General features: G+C 39.3%; 3 protein-coding genes across 5 annotated transcripts; 2 read left to right on the top strand and 1 right to left on the bottom strand.

Annotated features, from left to right (window-relative positions):
- The first annotated feature begins 2,663 nt into the window (after positions 1-2,663).
- Positions 2,664-3,853, top strand: sfr1 (SWI5-dependent homologous recombination repair protein 1). Its single transcript, XM_080868731.1, has 3 exons — positions 2,664-3,049; positions 3,199-3,543; positions 3,646-3,853. The coding sequence occupies exons 1-3, from the start codon at positions 2,957-2,959 to the stop codon at positions 3,832-3,834; spliced, it is 627 nt and encodes a 208-aa protein (XP_080724857.1). The 5' UTR covers positions 2,664-2,956; the 3' UTR covers positions 3,835-3,853.
- A 128-nt stretch (positions 3,854-3,981) lies between these two features.
- Positions 3,982-21,249, bottom strand: cfap43 (cilia and flagella associated protein 43). Of its 3 annotated transcripts, none has more exons than XM_080868723.1 (38): positions 21,107-21,248; positions 20,171-20,424; positions 19,979-20,075; positions 19,708-19,875; positions 19,491-19,569; positions 19,237-19,387; positions 19,056-19,138; positions 18,844-18,972; positions 18,619-18,735; positions 18,446-18,523; positions 18,197-18,345; positions 17,912-18,015; positions 17,602-17,751; positions 15,518-15,678; positions 15,193-15,357; positions 14,970-15,100; positions 13,211-13,367; positions 12,336-12,443; positions 10,892-10,969; positions 10,437-10,541; positions 10,178-10,282; positions 9,967-10,083; positions 9,287-9,472; positions 8,895-9,101; positions 8,638-8,724; positions 8,409-8,489; positions 7,449-7,577; positions 7,239-7,358; positions 7,051-7,158; positions 6,727-6,813; positions 6,544-6,632; positions 6,231-6,447; positions 5,948-6,060; positions 5,638-5,803; positions 5,353-5,523; positions 4,516-4,596; positions 4,248-4,401; positions 3,982-4,164 (listed from the first exon to the last, which is right to left on the bottom strand). In XM_080868723.1, the coding sequence occupies exons 1-38, from the start codon at positions 21,148-21,150 to the stop codon at positions 3,992-3,994; spliced, it is 4,899 nt and encodes a 1,632-aa protein (XP_080724849.1). In that variant the 5' UTR covers positions 21,151-21,248; the 3' UTR covers positions 3,982-3,991. The 3 variants fall into 3 exon arrangements, with proteins under 3 accessions (XP_080724849.1, XP_080724850.1, XP_080724851.1); XM_080868724.1 differs by lacking the exon at positions 21,107-21,248 and adding an exon at positions 20,492-20,639; XM_080868725.1 differs by having other exon boundaries at positions 4,001-4,180; positions 21,107-21,249.
- LOC308388176 (glutathione S-transferase omega-1-like) lies at positions 20,645-24,986 on the top strand. Its single transcript, XM_080868727.1, has 6 exons — positions 20,645-20,798; positions 22,792-22,900; positions 22,982-23,204; positions 23,299-23,400; positions 23,492-23,598; positions 24,677-24,986. The coding sequence occupies exons 1-6, from the start codon at positions 20,771-20,773 to the stop codon at positions 24,825-24,827; spliced, it is 720 nt and encodes a 239-aa protein (XP_080724853.1). The 5' UTR covers positions 20,645-20,770; the 3' UTR covers positions 24,828-24,986.
- The last annotated feature ends 1,644 nt before the right edge of the window (positions 24,987-26,630 follow it).

The raw sequence follows: 26,630 nt of genomic DNA, 5'->3' as shown, positions 1-26,630 counted from the left end.
AGTACAAATTAGGTTTTCTGAAGGAGTATTATTGGTTCTCTTTGTAAAGGAGTCAGCACTTACAGAGCTGAAAGATGGACTTTTTTTTTCTTGCTGGCATAATTTGTATTTAACTATAGAAGATGATTTAAGGGAAACCTCAACAGACTGGCTTGGCATTTTGAGGTGTTTGAAGAGATGAAGCTGAGGTTCAACTTTGCACAGACATCAGGCTTTGCTCTAAGTTGAGCTAGTAAACCTCTCCGGTATAATAAATAAATACCAAGAGGGAACTTCTGACGATACTTGGCTCAGAGAAAGTGCATGCAAATTTAAAAGAGAGAGACAGAGCATGTAATAGTTTATTTATAAACCTCCTGATTTTTATTGGTTTTCTTCTCACTTGTAAAACTCCTGAGCCGTAAACATTTTGATTCTGCGGACTTACAGAAAAATAACCGCCATTTATTTTTATAATTAATACTTCAAGCACCAAATATTCTACAGCTACAGCTAGTGCCATCTCTGATTATAGCCTGCACCGTTCTTTGGTTTTGGGAGAGTTTGCTGAACTAAATAAGTGATTTGATATTTTCTTGTAGGAAACTTTGTTTAGTTCTTTTCCAAGACCTAATAATTTAGCAGTTAAATGAGAATATAATCCGTAGATGACTTGAAAGTACTGCAGGATCCAGTCCTGCTGAACCGGATAAGTGGTTGAGAAAATGGATGGATGGATATTTGAACATTAAATGAAGGCTATAATCATATGCACCATTAGAAAAACAGAACAATAAACTCATTGTATAAAAGAAGCAACACAAAGAGCATGACCTTAACACAGGGAGACACACTTGGGACTATTTTGTTTTCCAAAATGAAAAGACTATTATTTCTGAAAAGGAATGTGGGTTTTGATCTATGTGGTCAACATAATTGCTTCAGTCTTTGACAGTGAAAGATGACACGTCGCTATTTCAAGGGGGATCATCAGGAAGGATTCGTAACAACCACAGTCATCCAACTCGTACAGCCATCACTGAGCTACTGCAGGTTAAAGGTCAAATTGACTTTGATTTTGAAACCACGTTATTTTTGCATCCTTTTTCACAAGCAGACACTTTACCGTCTCGCAGGAGAAAAGAACAAGTGTAAATCAAAGTTACTGATGGCTATGGTCCAGATAGGTCTTGGGTTTCAGGGCACTGATACCGTTCAGTTTGACAGTGAGAGTGTTGCAGACACTGTGACTCTGACTGGGACACTTAAACAGAAAGGAGCTGCCATTAATAACACCTGTCCTTTTCCTTCTTTGGATAAATATGGAAAGTGAGTGGAAAATGTGACACCAAATGTCAGGAGGCCTCAAGTTCGCTGCTAGCCAGGTGATTTTTATCACCTGTGTGTCCCCATATTGTGGCCCCTGTGTCAGACTGTAGTTTACTGGTCTTTATGTGCTGTTTATGTAAACCTTGGAGGGGAGATAAGGAAGTGTTTTACAGATGAGGCTCACTGGCAACGCATTAAAGGGAAACCAGCACACAGCGGATTGTGAAATCAAAATAACCCGCTAACCCAAAATACAAAACACCCTTTCAGCCAAAGTCAAGTGACAGTCTGTGCACAGCCCAGTAGCGTCTAATCCACTGGAAAAGGGGAAGCAAAAGGCTGACCATATCTTATAATTTAAGTAAGGGGGACAATAGCATGCAAAAACATGGCTAGAGTCTATATTTAAGAGTGCCCAGCCTGCACACCTGTATTTGATGAAAGACATGGCACCTGCGTTCGCTGTCTCACATTGGCTCTGTTGCTACCCATATTGCTGGGGACTGAGCACAGAGTTTTTGTCAAGTTTTCAAAAGTAAAAAAAAAAAACTGAAAACTGTCTCCTGACTCACACATAGTAATTAACTGCAGCTTTCAGCCCTGCAACATTCATCCATATAATATGACAAAAATCCCCAGATCCCTAAGGTGTGTAATATCAGACTGCCAAGTGCTGAAGTTCAAGTCCAGGCAGCCTCACGTTTTAATTCCCACTTTTTATCCTCAAGGCAGCAGAAAAAAAAGCAGGTGATCGCAAACATCTGAACGCCATCCCAAACAAACCATGAATGGATCGGTCTGGAGGAGTTAAAAATAAGCCCATTAAAGGAAATGAATCAACTGATGAGAAGAGCTGAATCACAATGTGACTCGACCCTAGCAACAAGGGTGGCAAGCAGCACTAAACCTGTCAACAGTCCACACAAATCAGTTTTACTTTGTGTTTCCTGTGGCACTTTATTTTGTAAAGCAGCATAGTTGAGTTTAATTTCACTGGAAGTCCTTACTTCTTGAATGTTACGCTTTATCCTTTAAAATCTAATGAGAAATATAATTTACTCTAATATTCTTCTTATAATTACCTGACTTTATTTAGTTTTACTGTAAGTAACCTGTATTTCCAGCAGGTTTTTTTCAAGTTCAAAAAAATTATTTTTAGGAACACTTAACTAATTTTGCATGTATAATTTTCTCAAAGCAGAAGAGCGAGTCAATATAATCATACGGATTTATTGTAAGTTTGAGAAATATCATGAAAACACCGGATTTAAGGCACAAAGAACATTTTGTGCCTTACATGTTATACTAACTACAGCTCCCAAGATGCGTTTCTGTAATACGTCATTACGTTCTATCCAATCACAGACTGCGAAGGTTTCGAGCCGCAAAATACGGAAAAAGTCTCGCGTCGGTCCTAGCTTTCTGATTCAGTCTGCGTTTAGTGAAAGTTGTTGGCTGCTCAGTGGTTATTGTAGCAGCATTTAACAACCCTTCATTTACTGTAAGTGCTGAAAGTAGTTTTGTTTTTTCAGCCGCGTCTGTTAAAATGTGATAAATGGATAAGTGCCTAGCTAACGATATCCACTTGGCTAACTTAAACTACCCTTCCAAACTATGAAGTTTACATGATTCAAAGCAAGTTTCAGCGATGGAGATCACACCTAAAGCAGCTAAATTACAGAGGGACTGTTGTTCACCATGTAGTTCAGTAGAGTCAAGCCCGTGTGACTACAAAGAGAAGGTAAGGTGTTAGAAGGGCTTAAGCACCATTTGTCTTACATAATATAACCTGGCATGATGGTTGACTTTATAGGAACTTTTGTAATTAACTATCAAAACTTGCCCATGCACTTTCCCTGTGAGTCATTTTCTTTCCTGTCACCCCCACAGCATCAACCGAAGCTGAGTGCCTCACTGAGGGAGAGGCTGAAGAGATCCAGGCGCTCCTTCATCTCTCCCCTCTCTGTGGCCAAACGCCTTTGTGTTGATGATGAGGAGAATGGCCAACAAGTTTCAGCAGATTGCCAGCAGCCCGTTAATAATCCTCCAGTGGTTTTAAGCAGTGTTGATGTAAACAGAAATGGGGAGAGAGAAGGGAGTAAAACGTTGTCTGGGCCTGCTCCCAAATCAACACAATATCCTTCAGGAGACTTTGCACAACGTCTCAGGAAGGAGGTGAAAGACAAAACAGAGACTCTACGTAGACTCAAGATGGTTAAAATGTACAGAAGCAAGGTATTGGCGACATTTAAATGGAACATAATGGGATATGTTTTTGGTTACTTAAACCAAAGCTGGCAATTTCTCACGACAGGTTCTCCCATCTTTCTCCCACAGAATGATTTGACTCATCTCCAAACATTGATTGATAAGTGGCGGCATTGTGCTCAAGCTGCGCTGTATGAACTGCAATCAGAAGTCCCTATTGATGGACGAAAAGCCAGCTTGTCTGAGCTGATTGACCTGTTCAATTTGGATGAGAGCATTCTGCACTTTGACCGCACAGAGGACGACTTCACTACCTAATAAAATGTTACAGGGGAACAATCACATTTCAGATGTCCTGTTTATTGTTTAATTTGTTGCTGCTACAGTTCAAGTTGTACACTTTATGTTCAATTTATCTGCTGAGAGAAGCTTAAATAAAACCGTAAAAATCTGTTGAAGAAGAAAGCTTTGCTCATTAGTGTTTCAGTTGATCAAGCGAAGGAAAGTTCTTCATGGTGAGACGCTCAACTTCTGCCCCAAGGAAAGCCAGGTTCTCTGCCTGAGCTCTGGCGAGTTCCTTCAACTTGCTCCTCTTAACGATTTCCTGGTAGCGCTCTTCTCGTGCAGCAGCCTCATTTTCTGCCATAGCTAAATACCAAACATGCTAGAAGATGAAGAAAACTCCCATTTGCATTGTGTTTAATTAGAGCTGAAATGGCTGTTTTCGTTACCTGCTGCTTTGCAGATGTGTCTCAACTCTGACACGGTGACCTGCATTTCAGGGAGCTGCTGTTCTAAATCGGCGCTCTTTTTAGCTTTTGCTGCTGCCCGCTTATTTAACTGTTCAATCTTTCTTAAGCGTTGCTGCACACTCTTCTTATGAGTCTGAAATTAAAAATAATTGCATTTGCATAATTGCATAAAATTGAAATAAAAATGCACATTTTATCTGAACAGTCAGCTGCACAAATTACACACATGTAGCTACTGTTTTATTACCATTTCCATCAAGGCAATACTTTTCTCCAAACTGGAAATCTGCTTGGATGTGTGACTTTCTTGATCTGACTTGCTGCGATGCTGAAAAGAAAAGAGTGTGCAGTGAAAGAACAGAAAATCAGCATCCAACAACAGTTGAAGTAAAACACCTTCATCATAAAACTTTGGATTTAGTTGGTTGGTTTCATGGGCTTGAACAATGGCAGGAAATGGCCACCAAAGATCTACCTGAAGTTTTTTTTTCCAACGGAAGCTGGCATTCAGGCCTGGAAACACATGCGATGCTCATTGACTTGTTAAAAATAAGATGACGGATGACTCATTTGATCTGTATTTTTTATTTCTCAACTGCAGCGCTCTAACTTGTGATATTACTCGTGTTCAATGCGAATTAGGTTGTAAACAAAGTAAAACGTATTTTAAAAAAAAAAGAACGGAAGGACAGGATAATCTTCCAACCAGTCTCCGCCTATTGAGTAAGAGTTTTAAGAGCTGAAAAAGGGAAAAAAACAGGGTGGGGAGCTGGCGTGAATAGGGTGTGTGTCTTCAATAAAAGATCATCCATCTGTGCTGGAGGATGGTAACAATTTGCTGCCCGCAAAACATGTGATGCTGCCAAATACCTGCCTTCATATCACCGCCTGAGGTTTGGCCAGAAATGCAAATGGGATTAATGTTTAACCTCAAACGCAGACATTTTGTTATTATTTTAAGCAGATGTTGAACGTTTTCACAAGTTGGAATTATACAGCGTAATGCCTATTCATTGTCTCAGTTTAGTTTAGAATAAAACATTTAAAAAGAGGCAGTGTTAGCATATTTTAGAATCTACATTACTGTCATTTTCTGCTGCTCCTCTGAGAGTCGTAGCATCTTGATATTCTTCTCCTTGTCGTAGAGGTCTTCTATTTGCTTCCTCATCACCTTGTTCTCCCATTCCAGCTGGATCATGCCCTTACGCACGTCTTTGCACGCCACCATGGATGTTATTTTCTGCTCTGCAAGTGTCTGAGCATAGCGATAATAATCAGTAGCAGGCAACGACACCATAACCACCTGAATTTGACCAATTTGGTTTGAATCAAATCAAATTCTTTGTGATGAGAGTAGGAAAAGGCTGACCCTGATGACATTTCTCAGGTTGTCCACGACGCTCCTGTGGTAAAGCATGAAGTCGGTGTCTGCGTTGTCAGCAGTTGGGTCTGTGGTAGTCACCTCCACCTGTCCCTGTTTAAGTATTATCTGGACCATGGTGTCCATCAGGAGATCAGTCCTCCTCCGGTGCAGACTACAGCAGAAGGGGGGGGGGGGGGGGGAGCACTCACGGGTCATTCTTCCATTAAAAAATAGATTTAATGTACTTACACTAGTCATTAAGTTTAAGGCTTGTTTTACAACTGCTTGGAATCAGAGTGAAAAATCTGATTTATACCTTTCAAGCGCTTTAGAAAGATTTTTAATTTCCTCTTGAGCAGCTTTATCCTCATTTCTCTTCTTCTGCAGGAACGCCTGCATCTCAGCGAGAGTCAAAGCTTTTGTTTTTACCTGAAAAAGACGTGTCCAGCAGTGAGTGCATGACTGCAAGCACAGAATGGAAATAGTTGTTTTTTACATCTATTCATAAGTTGAGCCGGAGTAAGATATTGTGCACATTTATGCATATCTTAATGGAACAGCAACTCTCCTCCATATTTAACCTCTCCTCGTCGTCATACCTTTTGCTCGCTCTCTACTTTAGCTCTGCGAACGTGACAGAATTTCTCCCAGGCTACTGTGCTCAAGCCCTCTGGTATGTTCGCTGGAGCGTCCAGTTCGTCCATGGCTCTGAGCATTTGGCTGAATGCATCAGGGGCCTGAGAACCACACAGACGATGCTCTTTAAACGGGTCAGAATTGTTGCTGTTGTCCATCTGGGCCCTCATCTTCTGAGCCCTGTGGGGTGAAAATTTGCCCACAAAAAACGATAAACAGTTTACAACTCAAATTATGTAATTTTCTTCATGCGTAGCCATCAATCAGGAAACAAACCTGGGTCTGCGTTTGAACATCTTATAGAGGCAATCGACCATATGGCTCGGAAGGTCTGAAAATGCCCTCCTGAAGTCTTTATCCAGCGACTTCAGAGACACAGACGTTAGGTTACTATATTGTGTTATGTTTGCCATCTCTCTCAGCCATGATTTTAGTACGGTATTTAATCAGCTGGCTTACTTTGTCTTCAAGGACAACATTGTCATACGTCTCCTGTAACAACTCTACTTCATCTTCCAGCTTCTTCAACCTCTCCTCAGTTTCATCCTGTCAGAGGAACCAATTTTAGAGGAGACAAGCATGTATGGAAATTAGCGATAAGCAGTCTTGAAGCCTACAAAATGAGTGTGCCACACAGGTTAGCTCTTAAAAAAACATGCCTGAACGAAGAGAAGGTTTTGTTCTACAGTTTTGGATGATTTTACTGCCATTTCTCACAAAGAACAGAGTGTGAAGCTGGCACTCATAAATTCCTACAGCATTACTGTGCACCAGTTTTCTGACCTTGTATGCCAACATTTTTTCAAGTTGGAGCTTGAGCTCCTGCTCTTGGCTTCTCATCTCTTCTTCTCTGAGGACTGACTCAACGAGATATGTGATCTTGAGCTCTTCCTGTAAGATACACCGAAACCAATTTTAAGCAGGATGTTATAAAATACATTGCAAGGGGCAAATGAGAAGAGACGGCTTACCTGGTATATAGCTACTGTGCAGTTCACTTTCTTCTCTAACAGCTTTGCCAGATTTTCATCAAACCTTTCGGTCGCTTCCTTGGTGGACTGGTGAAGCTTTTTTATTTCAATTTCCAGTAGCTGCAACAACACAGGCCACAGACTGTTACCATTCACATCAGGAGTGAATTATAATTCAGATCAGTGCAAAAAGAGCATCTTATGTAATACCTTTTTGTACTTCTCCTTCTCCTCGCTGAGCTCCTTGGCTTTCTTTTCATACTCTTTGAAAACTTTTTTCTCCTCCTCACTCCACTGAATGTCAGGTTTGGTCAAAACAAACTCAGGCAGAGGTATTTCCTGTGGAGTAAATTCAATAGAAACTATGTGCCCTTCTTGCTCATTTGTCTAATTTAACTGACGCTGCTTAGAAAAGAATTCAAGTTTTAAAAAAAAGAAAGAAATCCTGCGACATCATTAACACACACACACACACACACGTGGTTCATCTGGCTAGACTGTATGTAATATGAAACAAAGACATGAGATGTGGACCAGCTTTCTAATATGTTATATTATCTAATTACAGAATACATTATTATCTATAACTACCAGTAATTAAAAAACAGTATAGTTTTAAATAGCTAAGTACATCATGTTGTATTTATTTATATTATCTTCTCACTTAAAAGACTGTTTTGGTTTGGTTTTCTGTTTTTTAAATTGAATTACATTCTACAACAGCATTCAAATGTCTTATTCAACCATATACCCCCGAAACCCCGTCTTCCCACTTGAGAGCAGATCATCTAACAATTAAAAAGTCAGTGTTTCAATTCCTGGCTACTCTAGTCTGCATGTCAAAGCGGCAATAGTCAAGGTGCTGAAGCATGATTTTCAAAGGCACAGAATAAAGTGCTACATGAATGTGTGTGTGTTTATAACTATACTGTTTTTTTTTTCTCCTCTTAAGCCCGGTTGAATCGGGCTTAAGAGGAGAAGGGCACTTCATAGGTACCAGTTCATTTAACATAAAACTCTATTTTATATTTAATTGTATTCTGCATTTGGAGACAATCTCAAAATTAACAGATTGATCAAAGAAGTGAGTAGATAATATTTCATACTGTGTTCTGCTGTCTACTGGTCTACTTCAGCATTAATGTCTTAAAAAAATGTTTTGATGGTCACCATTTTCAAGATGTCCTCTTTTTTCACTTCAAGTACTCCATCCATCATGTCATCAAGAGCCCTTTCTCTAGAATCATCAGCCTGCAATTGAACAATAGAACAACAAAACCCATTAACATGGCAGAACTGAGCTATCCTCACCATCGAAGCAATCATCCTTTATGGAAGTATTTTAACATGTAAAAACCGAAAAACAAAAACATATTTTTTTTGTTTTGTGGCAGTATACTTGGGCAGCCAAACGACGTTCCTCCTCCAGCTTTCTCCTCTCCTCCTCTTCTTTCTGCTCCGCTGTGAGGTACCGTTCAGCTCTTATCTGGAGTTGGACAAAGTTGACATCTCATAAGACAAAAACCACACACCATTTCACACTTTGGTAAAAGAACAAACAAACAAACGAGCAGTTCAACTTGTACAGATGCTTTGTCCCCTGAACTTTCTCTGAACCCTCTGTGAACTGATTAGATGTTTCAAGAGGACAGTAACCTCAGAGACTTCCACTGCGAGCAGCCTCTCTGGCCACTCGCTGTTGGTCAGGCTGGGCTCCCACAGCTCCTCGTGCATGTCCAGCTGCAGCATGATTTCTCTGATGTGCTTGTTCCTGTCTCTCACACGTTTGAGCTCCTTCATCTTCTGCTTGTGTAATGCCTCAAAGTCAGCGTTGAAAGCCGTCTTGACGCGATAAATCACATCCTGCAATGTGCAGATTAGTGAAATTGGGCAAAGAAAACCTGCTATTAATGATCAGCATGACAATATGATGAAGTTGCTCTTTATTTCCATAATTATTATTTTTAAGAAAGTGTTTTAATTACAGTTCTGGATATTCCCTGAATATAAAGACATAATTATTGCACCTTTTTGAAACAGGTTCCCACCTGTAACAAAACAATCTGGTTGATCCTCTGCTCTATGGTTTTCAGGCTGAACTGATCGTAGACATAAGGATTTGAATATCCTAACTGAGCCGAGATACTCCCCGTCACAGTGGCAGTCTCAGCGTCCTGGACTTTCTTCTCCTCCTCTTCTTCTTGTGCACTGAGATCTTTCTTTAGGTTGCCTAGCTGAGGGTTAAAGGTGGACACAAGGGCTGAGATAAACAGTGAGGACTGAATCTGTGGCCATGTGATTATAAACTTCATCCACAGGACATTGCACTAAGATAAAACTATCGAAACAACTCACTTTTAGCCACACAGCTATAAATCTAAAAAAGTTTCAACAATGGTGGACTGGCATGTGTTCAAGCATTTCAAAATGCTACTGCAGTGAAAGGTCAGATGAAGGACTGAGATTCATGGCATCCAATCATTTTGTAGCTGTAAACTTGTTTTGACTTGAACGCTTCAGCCATAAAATGTATTTCCAGAGAGGAAAACCCAAAACACAGAGGAGGCTGCGTTGTCGCAGCTTCCACTCAGCGCTGCATTACTGCATTTCTGTGTCACATTTCAAAACAGCAACACGATTTAACTGGTTCAAATTCATCACATGTGCCTTTCTTTGCAGTGCTACTCAGAATCTAAACTGTTTGAGCTTCTGGATCTGTTTTTCTTACGCTGCAGGCAGCTTTTTCTAACTTCCTCATATTTTGAACCCTGCAAAGGTCCTCAAGTTCTTTTGCTGTTTGCTCTTTCAGAGGGTAGTTCAGCACTTCAAGGTCAGAGTGAAAGGCCTGCGGCAGACAAGAGAAAAAGAAACTGCGATGATTAAAAAATGTTAAAAGTCATCAGTGTGATGTTTCGCTGTTTTTTTCTGACCCTTCTCACCTTTATGGTTCTGCCGATGACCTTCATGGTATCCCAGCATTCTCTCTTTAGGACATCACGGAGGTAACATTTTTCTACAATGTCCCATTCAATTTCCGTCCTCACCTACAACAGGGAAACAAATTCACAATCACCCGAATTCAGAATTAAAGTGTCATCCCATTTATGTGTGTGTGTGTGTGTGTGTGTGTGTGTGTGTGTGTGTGTGTGTGTGTGTGTGTGTGTGTGTGTGTGTGTGTGTGTGTGTGTGTAGCAGTACCCTTGTGACCTCCTGCTCCACCATGGCCTCGAGTCTCCTCTCCTCCTCAACATCCAGGTTAAAGTGTTCAGGCTGGTTCTCACTGTCACGTATCATCTCCTGGATCTAACATCACAGGAAATACAGTGCAGGGATCCCACTCTTTGTGGAACTGTTATCATTTTTTCAAATATCATGTTATGCTTTATCTGCTGTATAGTATTTACCATAAAGTTTTTAGCTTTTAGATATGGAGTATTTTGGCTACATGAAATCTGTTTTTAGATCACTCTAATTACGTGTATGTAGGTTTTGTTCAGGTATTAAGTATAGTTGTAAGTACGGAGAATTCTCAGTGGATTGAAAAACGTTTATTGACACAGTAATTGTGTTAAATTCTTTCAGGTTTTATGCATGGGCATTATAATTTTCTCCTAATCTTTTTAATACCAGCATTTGTAATAAACTTCACTTACACTGTCGCGTAACTCTTTGATGGTTTCCATCAGGTTCTTCTTCATCTCAGAGTATTTCTCTTGATCTTCTTTTAGAAGCTGTTGACAACATGTAGACTGTCAGATTCACAAGAATCGAGAATCTCTCGTAAAAATTCAAATTAGAAATAGTAATTACTGACAAGAAAAGAAAACACTTCAGCCTGTAGCACAGAGTCAGTGCCAGGATCCCGATTGTGGACAAAGTAATTATAGAAGTTGATTTTAATCCTGACGCTTATATTTATTACAAGTGGGTGCATGCGCGTACCCACAAGCATGTGTAAATGAAAAAAACAATACTCAATCTATCATTAATATTCTTGCTGTGGATTGTGAAGACCAATATGTTCATCCTCTTAAACACAGAGATCCAAAGTGTAATCAAAGAAACAAATAAATCCTCTTATGGATGAGAGGGTGAGCTACACTGACTTATAACAACAGTGAGAAAACAGCACTGCCCTGTATATTCATCAACCCAATAGAAACTGCCTCTACATTGAAAGAGAATATAAAACAGACAGGCCACCTATTTTTTAACAGTTCTCAGGACAAATTTTATTTTGTCCCCGCTGAGACTCGTCTAATATTTTGAAACAAAGAAGCCGTGAAGGTTCAGTATGACCAAAATCCCAGAATCAAACTGAGTAAAACCTCATGATCGTATCAGAAAAATTCAGAGAAGTTTCTTCATCCTCTGCTGAACAACCTCTGAACTGTGATGTGCTCCCTCAGATTTATCAGGTCATGGTTCATGTGAAATGGGTTGTTGTGATTGGTCAGAATTTGCCTTTGATAACTTCATAAATATCACCTTTTACTTATATATAAAGGAAAACACATTTAGTTTTTATTTATTTAAATATTTCCTTTGTATTAACTGAAAATAAATACTAAGACACTTACTCATCTTATCACGGTGGGCCTGTTAGTGGAGTGGGTGGGTTCAGGCCCCTTAGGCCCACCCACAACGCCGTGGTAGATGTAGCATAAATCAGACTAGAAAGTGCCTCTTTCCGATGTGTGATAAGATAATCAGTGAGGTTTGCTAAACCTAAAATGTAAAAACCTGCCACACCTTCAACATCAATTTATTGTTAACAAAATTCTTTGTCAGGTGACAAAGTACCTAACATGCTCTTACACATGTTTATGTTCTTTACTGCGCTATACCTATAGCTAATTGGTTTTCTTACTCCATAAAAAAAATAAATCAAGCTGTTGCACAGAGTGACTGCATGCCAAAAACCACACAGCTGTTTTTCCAGCTAGATACCACACACTGGTGCAAAGGGGACTTTTGTAACCTTCCAATCTGCAAGCGCGTAGAAACCCCCCCCAGCAGAATAAGTATCTAAAAATAGTAGACAACATCCAGATGTCATTCCACCACCACAAATATCACAGCATATTAGTCACTGACCCCCTCTCGCCTGCTTTCCAGCCAGGTGGGCTGTGAAGGTGGAGCACGTAGGAGGTTGTTATCGTCCCTATCTCGCTCTGTCACATTGACAGATGGTCCACCACTGACCTATGACACATAAAAATAACTCAAAGATTTAGATAAGTAAACAGTAAATGGCACACAAGCAATAAATAGCAGTTTATATCTATTACAACTGATAAGATATACTTTATTTAGCATAAGAGCTGGAAAATTCCCATGTTACAACAGCCAAAACTTTAACTACAGCCTCTAACAAACCAGCTTAAAAAGCTGAATAGTTTAGTAATAAAGTACAATATGGCCAAAAAAAGATTTAAAAAAAATTAAAGACATATATGACAATTAAAAGAAATGAGCTAAAAACAAAAAACCTACATGAAAAATCCAGTAACAAACATATTTTAAAAACAAAATATAAGAAAATTAAAACAGTGTATTAAATGGAGTAACGAAAAAACATCAGGCCCTTTCTTAAGAAGAAAAAGTTAGGTTTAATTGGTGCTTAAAATAAGTTTGTCACGTGCATAACAAAACATTATAACTTAAATCTGTTTATGTTAAAGCTCTGTCGGGGAGGCGTTCCTTCAGATTTGGAGGCTGTAGTTTGGGAACTGAGTTGTGAGGCATTGAAAAACATTTACTTTTTTCCTACCACATTAAAATCATTAACAGCTGAAGTTAAGAAACAGCACTGAGCTACTAGAGGCCATGGAAGCAGGGAAGTCTGCACAAAGGAAACTTTTACAGCACTAGACTGCAGTTAGTTAATAGCTTTAGCCCATTGTCCTGAGCAAATAGAGCATGTTTTTACAGTAAAACAGAACGCAATGGATCAATTTAACCTTACTTACCTCTAGAGTTTCCGTGCCAACCGGAGACACTTGACCCCACACAGGAAAGTTAATCAGGATGGGATTTTCAGTATCAAAGATATTCTTCAAGAAATAAGCCGTAGACTTGCTGTACTGAGTAGCTTCATTCATCGTACTGACATCCCCACCTTTAACTCTGTGTGAACCCAAGCAGAAATACACAAAAATATGCAAAGGTATTTATCAGCTGTCATTTTAAGAGAAGACCGCAGTCAACGGTGAATTGATCATAATGAAGGCACAAGTAACAGCGCACACAAATCCATTTAAGAGTTTCTAGACAAAAGAATCTCTGAGAACAGACTACACAGCTTGGTTGCACAGATAATATTTGATCTTTTCATGGAATTTGTTGCTATTAATAAAAATATATGTTATCATCAAGCATGTCCTTTAACCCCCTCAGGTTTAATGGTGCAATGAATCTTTGTAGAGCCTAAGCATGTAACTTTAACCCTAGGCGATCGGACTGTGCAATTAAACTGTTCTATACAGTTTTGTCAATCAGGGAACAAAAATAATAATAATTTTACTTGAAGCACAAAAGAAAAACGTATTTTAAAAAAATCTGTTCTTTTCCTTCTCTAAAATACAGAGTTAGAATAGGGTTATCACCTCAGAGGTCTGTTTATGGCCCAGGCTGTATATTTATATGGATCATAATGAAAAGGTTTTCTAGTGTGGATCTGAATTTGAAACAATTAAACTTTTCATTGTTTCTCAAAGAAAGTATCCTACTGAAAATATGATGGATTGTTATGTGGCATCATCTGTGATCCCAGAAACATGCATGCACACCCGTTTTTAACATTACTGGCTTTGATTTTATTGTAAATTTCCAACTTCTAAATCAGTGATGAGAAGATGGAAATTTATGAGTAGGTCTGCTTGCAGCGAACCACGGCTAACAGACTTACAGTAGTGACATTTTTCCGCTACAACACCCTGAGGCAGATTCCAAAGTGACAATGAAAACAGCTCAACGTCAGAAAACATTTAAAACACAACAGAATCGAGAGGAAAGATGTTTTCTTAGCTTTTGCTTTAAACAAAAGCATTGATATATGTTTGCCAATAAAATGATACTGCCATGTTTTAATAAAGTCAATCCTTAATTCAGTCAGTCTTTTTTAGCAGTACTGAAACAAAGATAAAAGTCACACAAGGATTGCCTAAAATATGTAATTTTGTTTGTAAATTTTGTGTTTTTGACAAAAAACAATTGAAACTATAATTAATAACATGGGAACATTTTAGAGTATCTGTCACAGATAAATTAAACATTATATATATAGCTTGGTCAATTGGGGTTACATTTACAGATTATTCGCAATATTATTATTATATAAATAATATAGGCAGTGGGTTATACACACCATGATCTCGCAAATGGTGCATGCAAAACAAAATATTTCTGAAGCACTAAAACCTTTAAGATAAAAACGACTTGAAAACAGAAGCATGCAGGAACAATTGCTGTAGTCAGATGTGGAATGTGAGTGGGATGTTATTCTGAGGAAAGATTGTGCTGTGAATTTTATTAGATCTTTGTCTTCCTGCTGATATTCCCCTGGACACTAAGTTATATTTACTTACTTTTGTCCTTCATTGCCAGTTATAATAGAGAAAAAGCCCTGCCTTACGTAACCCTCATCAGCCTATTGGTGACTGTGAGCAACGGTTCCCTCTGCTGTTCACATCTGTGCATTATGTAAGCGTGACGTGCAACTTGTTTTACCTGATGTTAGTGCACACAAGAGAGCCATCTTTGAGGCCTACAGTGAGGAGTGTGCAACCGTCTGTGGAAAAGGACACGTTCCGGACTCCACCGAGACGGCACGAGTGACACTGCAGTTCAATGTACCGCTCCTAGAGGTGTGGCAGCGCCACAGGGAATGAAAAGCAGGATTCAAAAACATTCACAGTAAAAATGAAAAACAGGAAATTAAATGAGATCTAACCATGGACGCAGTTTGTCTAATCCGTAGTAAGCCATCTCGGGCCACAGAAGCCAACCATAAGCGGTGAGGGGAGAGAGCAAGAGAGGCAGGGCCCAGTGGATGACCCCTTACTTCCTGCACTGGTTTCAGCTCGACTCCCTGTTGATCAGAGAGATCCCCTTTGTCCTGAGAGAACAGATCAGAGAGTAGAATAATAAGATTCAAAATGCACACCTGAGACCATTACGTATGTAAAACTACAAAAACAAATTAGAGTGATGCTATGCTGTGACTTAGTTATACAGATGATTTGAGAAGAAAAAAGCCAAAAAAGACAGCAGCAAACCTCAGGAAGTACAAATCGCTGAAGTGTTTTACTCCTGTGGCAGTAAGCAAAGATCTCACTTAATCCCAGAACACAGCTTGTAAGTGGACGAGGCACGGTGAATGTGAACACTTTGAGGACGTGAGAAGACAGGCAACCATGTCGGTCTATACTATCTGGACCTGCAGAACAGCAGACACGTTGTAATATGCAATGAAAAACAGATAAATTGAGAATTACAAACTGCCAAGCCTGTTTTTTTTCTGGCGCTTTAATCTCAAAGATGGCCCCTTAAAGCAAACTAGCATCTCAGCGTTAGTATTAGAACTCTCAATTTGGTGTTTGCTTCTTCTTTGTGTCTTTGTGTGTGTTGCCCAACATAGTTTTCCAGTCTGCTGTATAAATAAAGGGTGTGATTTTGTAAACTGTTCACTCGCTGTATTCATTTTAACTGTGTCAGTAACAACATGTCTAAACATTTCTGTGTGATACATCACGTTAAGTACTATTAATCCATTATGGGAACGTGGTCTAGTGTCGGTTCCTTGTTTTGAACACTGCCAAGATATTTCCTTGGATAAATAAAACATAATGGATAAATAATGCATTTTTTCAGGCTTAAAACAATAAGAACAGAAGACAAGAAGAAGCCTATCATTCATCGTTTATTAAACCTGTGTAAAGTACTGTTTAAAATCTCAGGCTGTCTCCCAGTTCTTTATATTTTGCTCCTACAATGGGAGATAGGTGCAGTGAAACGTGCAAACATAAATGGAAATATAGTACATGAGACAAGAACAGTTTCCACAGTTCTATCAAATCTTTAAAGTCAATATTTGGTATGCCCAGCTTCATTCTTCAATATAGCATGAACTCTTTTAGGCAGCCTTCTTGTCATTTCATTAAGTAATCTTCAGGAGTAATTTTCCAGGTTTTTTGAAGGAAATTTAAAGCTCTTCTCTGGATGATGGCTGCTTTTTTTTGTTTTTGTTAAGAAGATTCCACGTGGTTTCCATAATGTTTAGGTGTGGGTTCTGGGGAGGATGATCTATGGCTCATAGTGTCCCAGTGTGTGTTTTTTTAGTCCTCCCACTTCTTTTGTCTTCATTTTTCAAGTTTCCTCAATTTTTTTTAAGGACACACTGTACACCATGTCAAGATATCCAAAGTTTTTAGCTAAAAGGAATCACCTTTGGGAATCATCTTGTTGAAGAAAAAATAAAATTGTATGCCTTTCAAAATGCATTTTTTGGGACTTTTTAAAATCTGACTAAAGAAATGGAAGCAAAATTCATGCCTTTGCAACGAGCTGCTAATAACAAAGTCCTAAAGATACAATTTAAAACTGATTCTTTCAGAATCAGAAAGACTTTATTTATCCCCAAGGGGCAATTAAGATACAACAGAGCAGCATGACGTTGAAGATAAGGGCAGGGCATAAACAAGCAATAAGAGTGAGAAGTTCCAAAGTTTTTTGTTATATGTCAACATAACACTCAAAAGACCTTCAGAAAGCCAGGAGAACTACTGCTAAAGACCACTTTAAGAAAAGACAAGAAAGCCTTGCTCCCTGGAAACAAATCATAAAGAATGGATAGGTGACTCAAGACTTTTCACAGTACTGTAAGTGGAATATAAAGGAAACCACGGGAACCAGGACATGATCCTTAAGTTTCGCTTGTACTTTATTTCCATTAATCACCTTCCAAACCTCTCCTCGCCCACAGGAGATGATTCAACTTTTGGTTTCAAAATGAATTTTTGCTTTTTGCAGATTCTCAAACCTCACTCCTCTCATGTATGCAGTGCCCCTCCTTGGCTAAATGTTTACATTTTTTTTAACTGCCTTAGTTTACTACCCTACCCCATGATTTAATGATTCATTTATTAGACTTGAGATTCTCACATTGCCTCTGAGACACTGCCAAAAAATCCTACTATTTTTCAAGAGGGATTCACGCTCTTAAAAAGGTACCACAGTAATTTATGTTCTACAGATTCTTTTTTTTTTAAAGAACAACTCTGTCCTATCATAAAACTGTTTTAAAATGATTTAAACATCTAGAGACTAAGTAGAGAATTCATCAACACTTTTAGTTTTGTACCTCCAAGGTTCTGGGTAGGCAGAGAGAGCAATGTAAGCAGGCTACTGTCCTTTTTTCTGTCCTCTTCACCAGCACACAGTGCAAGAACTTTCACCTCGTTCATGTCCCTGTTGCACTGAGCGGAAAGAGACAAAATGCATCCAGAAAGAACTGGAAAATAAACCCACACATTGCATTGGTTACAGTAGTAGGACCACACATTTCTGCAACGCTACAGTGTGTGACAGTTCTTATCTAGTTACACTGATGTGTGCTGTAATTTAATGTTGATTTATAATATTTTGAAAGGAGTAAGAATAAAAGCATTTACCTGTGTACCCTATGACTGAAAACATCTTGGACGGCCTAGCTTCTAAGACATAGATATGTGAATCTGAGCCACCGGTGAAAAGATAGTGCCCGTCATGATCAAAACTGTAAAAGTAAACACATTTTTATTTGCTTTTCTGAGCAGAAGGGGAGAAGAAGTCACCCTCTAATTCATGCTTCCATGTCACAAATATAATAATATATAATAATATAATATAATATAATTTTGTGTGCAGTTTTTAACTGAAATGCCCGTGAAAGCATCACAAAAATGGAAGATACTTACACTAAATGATCAACAGCACTGTGGTAAAGGAGAACCTCGTGCACCAGGCGAGGCCTCTGCTCCTGGTTTAGGTCAATAAAGAGCACTTTTCCTGTAGTTGTTCCTACAGCTGCATAGTGTGCAACAGGACAGCAGGCCAGACATGTCACCTAAAGACAAAGAGACTTGTGTTTTTTCTTAAAAATGTCAATTTTACACATTTTATATTAAAGTGCTCTGTCCTGTAAGTTCTCCTGGTGGCAATCTGACCTCCACTTGGAGTGAGAGAGAACTGATGCAGATGCCATCTGAGGACCACAGTTGCAATTCTCCAGACTCCTTCAAGGACTGCAACCAATGTAAACACAAACATCACTGCTCATTAAGAGACACAGGCCCAAATTACAAGACGCTGCAGTTCTTGAGCAACACAGATGCTTTACCACACAAATGTTCTTGTCATTGTGCAAGAGAGTTGCTGTCACAAAGTTGCCACTGAGAACATCGAAGATCTTCACAATCCTATCTGACTGGGCTGGGTTCAACACATATATCTGCCCCTGAAAAGCAGGAGGTGTCAGAGTTTGTTCTTTTCTGTCATGTAACATATTATTATTTGGATATTTTAGGCTATATCATGTTATGCTCCTGCGCACTTAAGTACTTACGGTATTAGAGGAAAAAAGTAATGTTTTATAGTCAGGAGAGTACATCACAGTTGTGACAGGTCTTTCTAACTTCCACGTTTGTGCAATGTTTATCTGACTCCCTTTGATTTGCAGGTGTACCACGCTCTCCTGCAACACAGAACAATATTAAATTGCCTGATGTTTGATGTGCTTGTATACATTAATACAGTAACCATTGAGTGGGCTTGTACCTTTCCTACAGCAATCAAACCATTGTTGTTAGGAGTTAAACGCTGAAAGCTGTTTCTTCTGAGTTCAGGGATAGATTCAGCACCTGAACAAAAATGAAGAACAAATAATATGTCCAATGTGTTTTCTAGTCTCTGAATTGGGTAAAAAATATGTTCCACATCCAAGTGTGGGTTTGTTTACTTGTAGGATTGAAAAGGACAGAGACAGAGTGGCTCTCTGGGTCAACAAGAAGCAGGAATCCTTCAGCACAGCCCACATAGAGCTTTGAAGTGGCTGTCCAGCAGATGGCAGAAGGAGTCAGCCTGGCTCTGGTGCTCTGGTGGAGTTTGGCCTGTGCAAACACATGTAGAGCTGGGTCATGGAAAACATAATTGTTTTATGGATAAATTAAAGATCTAAAAACTGCAGTTATATCACACAAACTAGAAAGTTACCATAATGTTGCTGACATTTTGAGAGGATGGTGCCTGGCTCTCACTAAAGGTCCCACCAGGTGCTGGAAGCTTAATTGTACTGCAATATGACAAATATGATATGCACATATATGTTATTATTTGACTCTTTACTTTCCCCACTTTCTTTCAACCTTCCATGCATTTGCAGCAAGGCTGAAAGAAACTTAAACACATGCATTTGCTGTATTGCGTTTACCTCGGTTGCAGGACATGAAGGCTGTCACTCTTTGCAATATTCCAGACAGTGAGTGAAGCAGTGCCCAAGGAACAAAGCTGAAGCCAATTCATGGGGTTGAATGCCAAGGAAACGACATCCTGTCCAGCTTGTGGTTGAGAACAAAGTAGCTCAGCATTTTCCCAGTTCCTGCATCAGAAGGTTATGATTACTATTACACTGCCGCTCAGCCCGAGTAACTGAAAACACATGGTACACAGTATAGGGCAGTGTTCTGCTTTGAGTGGCTTACCACACAGTAATGATGTGGTCAGGAAGAGAGGAGCAGGAGCCCAAATATGGACCACCGTGGCTTAATGCCAGAGATGTGTAGTCCAGTTGTGCTCCTCCTAAAGAAAGAGATGAATGAGCAAAAGTCCACATCTTTGGCAGGATTACAGTAAAAAATGTGGCAGTTTAACAAATTAAAGTACGTCTGCCTTACCCTTAAGTTCATTCTTCAACTGAAGCTCAGGGAAACTGTACACATATATCGACGGGGATAGCTTTTCATCGGAAAAAGCAAAAATCCCACTGTTTCCGTTGGCTGTCAATGCACCAATGCCTCTGCCAGGACTCGGAAACGCGTTTTGCGTCCTTGTCTCCAAATTCAGGAAACATATATGATTCCCACATGTGTAGCATACTGTTTTATTTTCAACAAACTCGGTATTTTTGTTTCCGAAACCTTGTATCCACCTGTAACAATCCAATATCAGTTAATTGTTAACAAATAACCAGTGTCGTAATTGCAGCGACAACATACCTGAGTTCTAAACTTCCAAACTCGTTCATTTTACGATTAAAAAGAAGAAGAAAAAAGCCAAACTACGCAATGTTTATAAGTACTTTCAACCGGGAGAGCGTTGTGTAACCATAGTAACCCGCCTTTCACACTATTGGCTGAGGCGCTGTTTGACACGCCCACCACGGAAATAGTGTATAAAATTAATAATCAGCCATACTGCTTGCTCTCTGACTTTCTTTCTCGGTCAAGTGTAGTCGGTCACCGTTTCGGCTCTTCGTCTACCACTTCAAGTGCAACATGTCCACTGAAAAATGTTTCGCTAATGGTAAGACCTACGCTGTTACTCGGCTAAAACTGGAGGCTTTCTATTGATGAATTTTCCTCTGCCCTGAACTGATTACAGGGGAGAATTTAGGAAGTAACGAGATACAACACTAAAGCTAAACGCAGATACACTGTAGTTGCAAATCAAATAGCCCATTTAATGGACTCATTTTTAGTATGTGTCATCAAACGCAGTAGCGGTTTTTGATATGGGCGACACGCGCGGTTGCCCGGGGCGGCATCGTGGCGGGGGGGGGGGGCATCACGGGCATCGGTAAAAAAATAAATAAAAATAAAAATTGCTCGTACTCATGCTGCCCCGACGTCATGCCAGTGCATACTGGAAATGGCATAGGCACCGATCGGTTTTCTATTGCTATTTGCTTGGAATAAGGGCGCCCTCCGTTTGCGAGGTGCTCCTGCTGCTTCCGGCACAGGGAGGAGAGGGCGGGGCGGCGGGGGAGTCACTGGCTGGCTGGAGCAGCATCTAATAAAGATTAGAAGAACAATACTGTGAATGCTTTTCAAGCATTCACACTAATAACCAACTCGCAAAATAAAAACAAAACACCAGACATTATGATACAGACTTATAATTTGCACCAATGTTTTTTTCGAAATTCTATATGCGAAAAGTGAGCGCGAGAGCCCTCGGTGCGCCTGCTTGCTGCTGAAGTCAAAGTAAAACTTTATTGTCATCTCCGCTACATACAGTCCAGTATATAGAGAGACGAGACGACGAGGCTCCAGAGCAGTGCAAGTAAACAAACAATATATATAAGAAGAGTAAGAAAATAAATATGCACTTTAGGACCAGGGGTAAAGGGATCAATAACAATTTAAAATTTATATTTTACAGTTTGATGATTTAAAGTCTCACACACACAACCCGTCGAAAGGGGAGCGGCCCTGCTGCTTCCAAATAGAGCACATTTCATTCATAATGATGTAAATCCAAGTCCATTATGTATTCATGATTTGAATCCTGGGTTGTGTGAAATCCCAGAAATACACCCTAGACAAAGTGAATCTGTGAACTAAGGTGTAGGTCTGTTAGGTTATGTTGTGGTGCTCCTCGATATGGGGGATTTGTGTTCATACTGGAGTGCAAAATTAAAACCAATGGAAGATGGACAAGAAAAGTTCAAAGCCATCAGGTGCTCAGTTTAGAAAAAATAGAAAAGAAGAGGAGGAGAAACGAGCAAAAGATGCAGGTAAGCAGACGTGTCATTGGATAATGGCAGGTCATCCTGAAACAATCAGAATCAGAATACTTTATTAATCCCTAAGGAAATTATGTGGGTTACAGTTGCTCCAAGAAGAAATGGTAAAAATAGCAACAGTAACAGACTAAACTCCAAACAATACATTATGTTACAGGTTTTAATATTAATTAGACATTGTCAATTGTTGATTTGTCCTGTTCTCATTGTATGATGAATTATGATGGCTGTTTGGTAGCTGTTTGCATACTATGCATACTCTCTCTCTTCATATGTGTGTGTGTGTGTGTGTTTCTCTGGTGAAATTCAGTATGGGTCCGACAACAGTTTTATGTCAATGGACAATCCTTAATGTGTGTGTGTGTGTGTGTGTGTGGGGGGGGGGTGGGGGCAGGAGGGGGGGGGCAGAGGGTGTGTTCGCCCAGGGCGCCAAACAGGCTAAGACCGCCACTGATCAAACGTGTTGTGAAATAAAGACTAAATTAAGAGCATACAGCTGCCAGTCTACAACTGCATCACATTTTCTGTCTCAGCTATGACGAAATGCTAAAACATAAATTTGCTGTGTCCTAGGTCTAACTCTAGTGACAAATAACTGTGCAGAAATAACAGAAAAATAGCCCAAACAAAAAAATGAAAGCAGTAATACTTGACAGTTTCTTCTCGGAGTGGTTAATGAAATCAAAAAATAACTTGATGAATGACCCTCAGAAGTCTTTCCACCTCAGTATTTTTTTATTCTAGTTTTTAAGCTTTTCTTGTTTCCCTCAGGTAGTGCCGCACCTGGTCCAGTGCCCAAAGGCCACATTAGACTGTACAGCATGAGGTTCTGCCCTTTTGCCCAGAGGACCAGATTAGTGTTGAATGCCAAAGGAATCACGTAAACATGCATTTTATTACAATTGATTTTACAAATCTCATCCCACTCACTGAACATAACGTAGGTACTTTTGTGTTTCAGATATGACACCGTCAACATCCACCTGAAAGACAAACCAGACTGGTTTCTTGAGAAGAATCCTCTTGGTCTTGTCCCAACGCTTGAGACACCTGCTGGTGAGGTGATATACGAGTCACCCATCACCTGTGAATACCTGGATGAAGTTTACCCTGAAAAGAAGCTGCTTCCCTCCTCTCCCTTTGCTAAGGCTCAGCAAAAGATGATGCTGGAGCACTTTTCCAAAGTATGTTGCATGAAAACTTTAATAAAAATGTTAAGGGTTTGGTTTTTGTTTTTCAACCATCACCAAATAATTGTAATGTCACTATTTTCTACAGGTGACACCATACTTCTACAAGATCCCAATGGGTAGAAGGAATGGAGAGGATGTCTCTGGACTGGAAGCTGAACTGAAAGAAAAATTAGCCAAATTAAGTAAGGTAGGTAATGTATTTGAATCCCGTAGTTTCTTTGTCCATTAACTCAAAATGTAATATTACAGCTTGTAAAGGCAAAAATGTTCAATCATAGGACCTTGCTAACAAGAAGACCAAGTTCTTTGGTGGTGATTCCATAACAATGATTGACTACATGATGTGGCCTTGGTTTGAGAGGCTGGAGACCTTTGAGTTGCAACAGTAAGTAGCAGTCTTTAAGTTTAAAGGGTGTTTAAAATGAATGTTTAACTCATACAATAATTTAAAGAAACTTGAGGTCATCTGAGTGGAACCTAACTATACAAAGGTTTAGACAAGAGAAAGAAGAGGGATTCCCACATTGATCAGTGCTATTTGTCATTGTTCCTTTTGTGAGACCAGAAGGGTATGCTATGAAGCAAGTGGTATACTTTCAGGCTTTCTTTGTGTTTGTTGGCTTGTCAAAACTTGAGAACCCAGTGAGACACTACACGCCTCACAGTGTTGGATTAAAGACAGATTTTCTGCATTGCGCTCAATGCACAAAGGGGGACACATGACATAATTTCGCTCTTTCGCCACACAATGTGGATCAATCGAATGCGGCCTCCTTTTAGTCATAGACATTATCAGAGGAACTGCTGATAGGGACCCATAAAGAATCACTATAAAATCCATATAATGGCAAAAGGAGCTCCAAGTAAAGCAATGCTGCAGGGAAGAGCAGATCTTAAGAACTCCTAAGTTATATTTATTTTGCCTCTTTAAAATTGAAAGTGCAAAGTGAATTTTACAGATGTTGATGGTGTTAAGCATAATTTGCAAACATTGATCAAATAAGGTAAAAGAAGAGTGGGCTCCTTGACAGGGAAAACTCTAAATTTGTGCTTAGCACACTTTACTGATGCATTAATCTCACTTGATGATAGTTACGAGTTGACGAGTGTGGTTACATTGAATGCTGCCTTGTTCACATAGCATGTTTGCAACAGCATTTGAGTCACTGAGTTTGAGTCCAACAGCTTCAGCCTGTGTTTTTTAAGTAAGAGTGGTGTTGGTTAAAATTAAATCTTAGTTCATCTTTATTAATGGAACCTGCTCTTATTGTATTATTGTAGGGTCTTTACTTTACAATATAAAGCGCCGTGATGCAATTGCTGTTGTGATTTGGTGCTATTTAAATCAAACTGAATATTTATATTACTGAAACAGAACGTCTCATTTGCCTAACGTTTTCATTTATCTGTGTATTCATGTTCTGTCATTCAGTTTTCTTTAAATTACTTTCTTTGTCTTCTAGCTGTCTGGATGGTACACCTGAGCTGAAGAAGTGGACAGAGCGCATGCGGGAGGATCCAGCTGTTAAAGCCACCATGTACAGCACAGACACCTACAAGGCCTTCTACAAGACCTATGTTGATGGGAAACCTGACTATGACTATGGCCTGTAGAAAATTAGCAGTGAGACCACTGAACAAAACTCTCAGCCGTCCTTTTATATGTCCGATGAGTCAGGTCTGTATCAAAATACTGATGTGGCACGTGTAAAGGGAAACATCTGAAGAAAAAATGTGAATAACTTTTTCAATTAAATATCCATGAAATGATCATCCTTGTTTGTTTGGGTTTTTGTTTGTTTGGGTTTTTGTTTTTTGTTTTTTTTTTTTTGGGGGGGGGGGGGTTTGTGCTTTAAAAAAACAAACAATTTCATGCTTTTCTCCAGGCCACAGAGTGTGGTCATTTAATAAACTGGAGCTCCACCAAAACAATACAAGAAAAATATCAGATAAAGTGTAGAGATCAGTCCCATCTGAAATGTGTGACCACGCTTCAGTAATTACTCTATGAACAGTGTAGTTTTGGTGATTAAAATCTGCCACCACTAGGTGGAGCACTTAGGTAGTCAGCCTGGTGTTATGTAACTGACATGGGTGTTGCTCAGGCTTTTAACAGTGCTGATTCATGTTGGTCTGTATTATTTTTGTTTATATATATTTGCAAGGAAAAAAAGACATTGTTTGAACTTTTAATTTCTCAAGAAAAATGCAATGAAAACTATGTATAGTGAAAACTGTGCTTATTTATGACCAGGATTCCTGGATTGCAATGGAGCTGCAGGTGCTGCGGGTCAACAAAGGAGGACAGAGTTAGTCAGTACATGTGTGCACAGGTGTGGCTGTTGTTGTTGAAGGTGCACACAAAGCTTTGCACTTAAAATCCAATGCGCTGTGTAGGAGTAACTATTCAAACATTACAGTTTGAATAACAGTCTATGAATTAATCATATTTCAAAAAGGGACGGCATTTAGTCGAAAACCACAAAAGGAACCAGCAGAAATGGTCCCTCTGGGCTGACACTCGGTCAGTAGTGGAGAGAGTAAAGGAAACAGACTCACATGAGATTTAAAATGGGAAACATCCGGTGAAACAAAAGGACAAAAGTCAGATTCAGATCCCGATGGTCAAAAACTTGCACCTGTATAATCAGCAAAGAGAGATTCCTGTTTTTGATGAAGATCCTCCGCAATTCTCCATTTATTAGAGCTTTTTTGCCCTGTGTCTGAAAGCTAAAGCAGTCTAACCAAAGGTTCCAGACAAAAATATACATTGGGTGAAATAATGATTTGATCCCCTGATAAATTTGTACGTTTGCTCATTTACAACAAAAAGAGCAGTCTCAAATTTTTATGGTAGTTTCATTTTATTGGTGAGAGACAGAATATCAACCAAAAATACAAAAACAAAAAAACAGACATTACATAAAAGTTATAAATTGATTTCCCTTTCACTGAGTGAAGATTACAGACAGATGTTTCTGCTGGGTCTTTCTTTGTGTGGTATTTTTCCAACTTATAAATTTCAACTTACAAATTCTGCAGGGAGTCAAATAACAATTTCCTCCACTGTGGTAAAAGATGTCAACCACCTGGAATCTTTGAAAAAGTATTTATATACAAATGAGCCCATCAGTTTTTGGATAATGACACTTTTTTGTAGTCCTGCCTCTTTACATAACAGTAGATTTTAAATTCTAAAAAGTCAAGATGTGATTGAAACGGAAGACTTTCAGCTTTAATTAAAGGGGTTTAACAAACATGTTGCTTTAACTAAAGAAATTACAGCCATTTCTATCTACACACGTGTTTGGGGTGGGGTTTTTTTGGGGGGGGGGGTTAAGATTTGCTGAGAGGCAGTTTTGTGGCAGGTGAAACCTGTAACCTCTTCAATACATGACAAAATAAACAGATCAAAAG

This window comes from Rhamphochromis sp. 'chilingali' (genome assembly GCF_963969265.1).
Source record: "Rhamphochromis sp. 'chilingali' genome assembly, chromosome: 20".
In the NCBI taxonomy this organism is placed as follows: Eukaryota; Metazoa; Chordata; class Actinopteri; order Cichliformes; family Cichlidae; genus Rhamphochromis; species Rhamphochromis sp. 'chilingali'.
The sequence above is the reverse complement of the archived record's forward strand: the minus strand, read 5'-3'. Positions and strand labels throughout refer to the sequence as shown.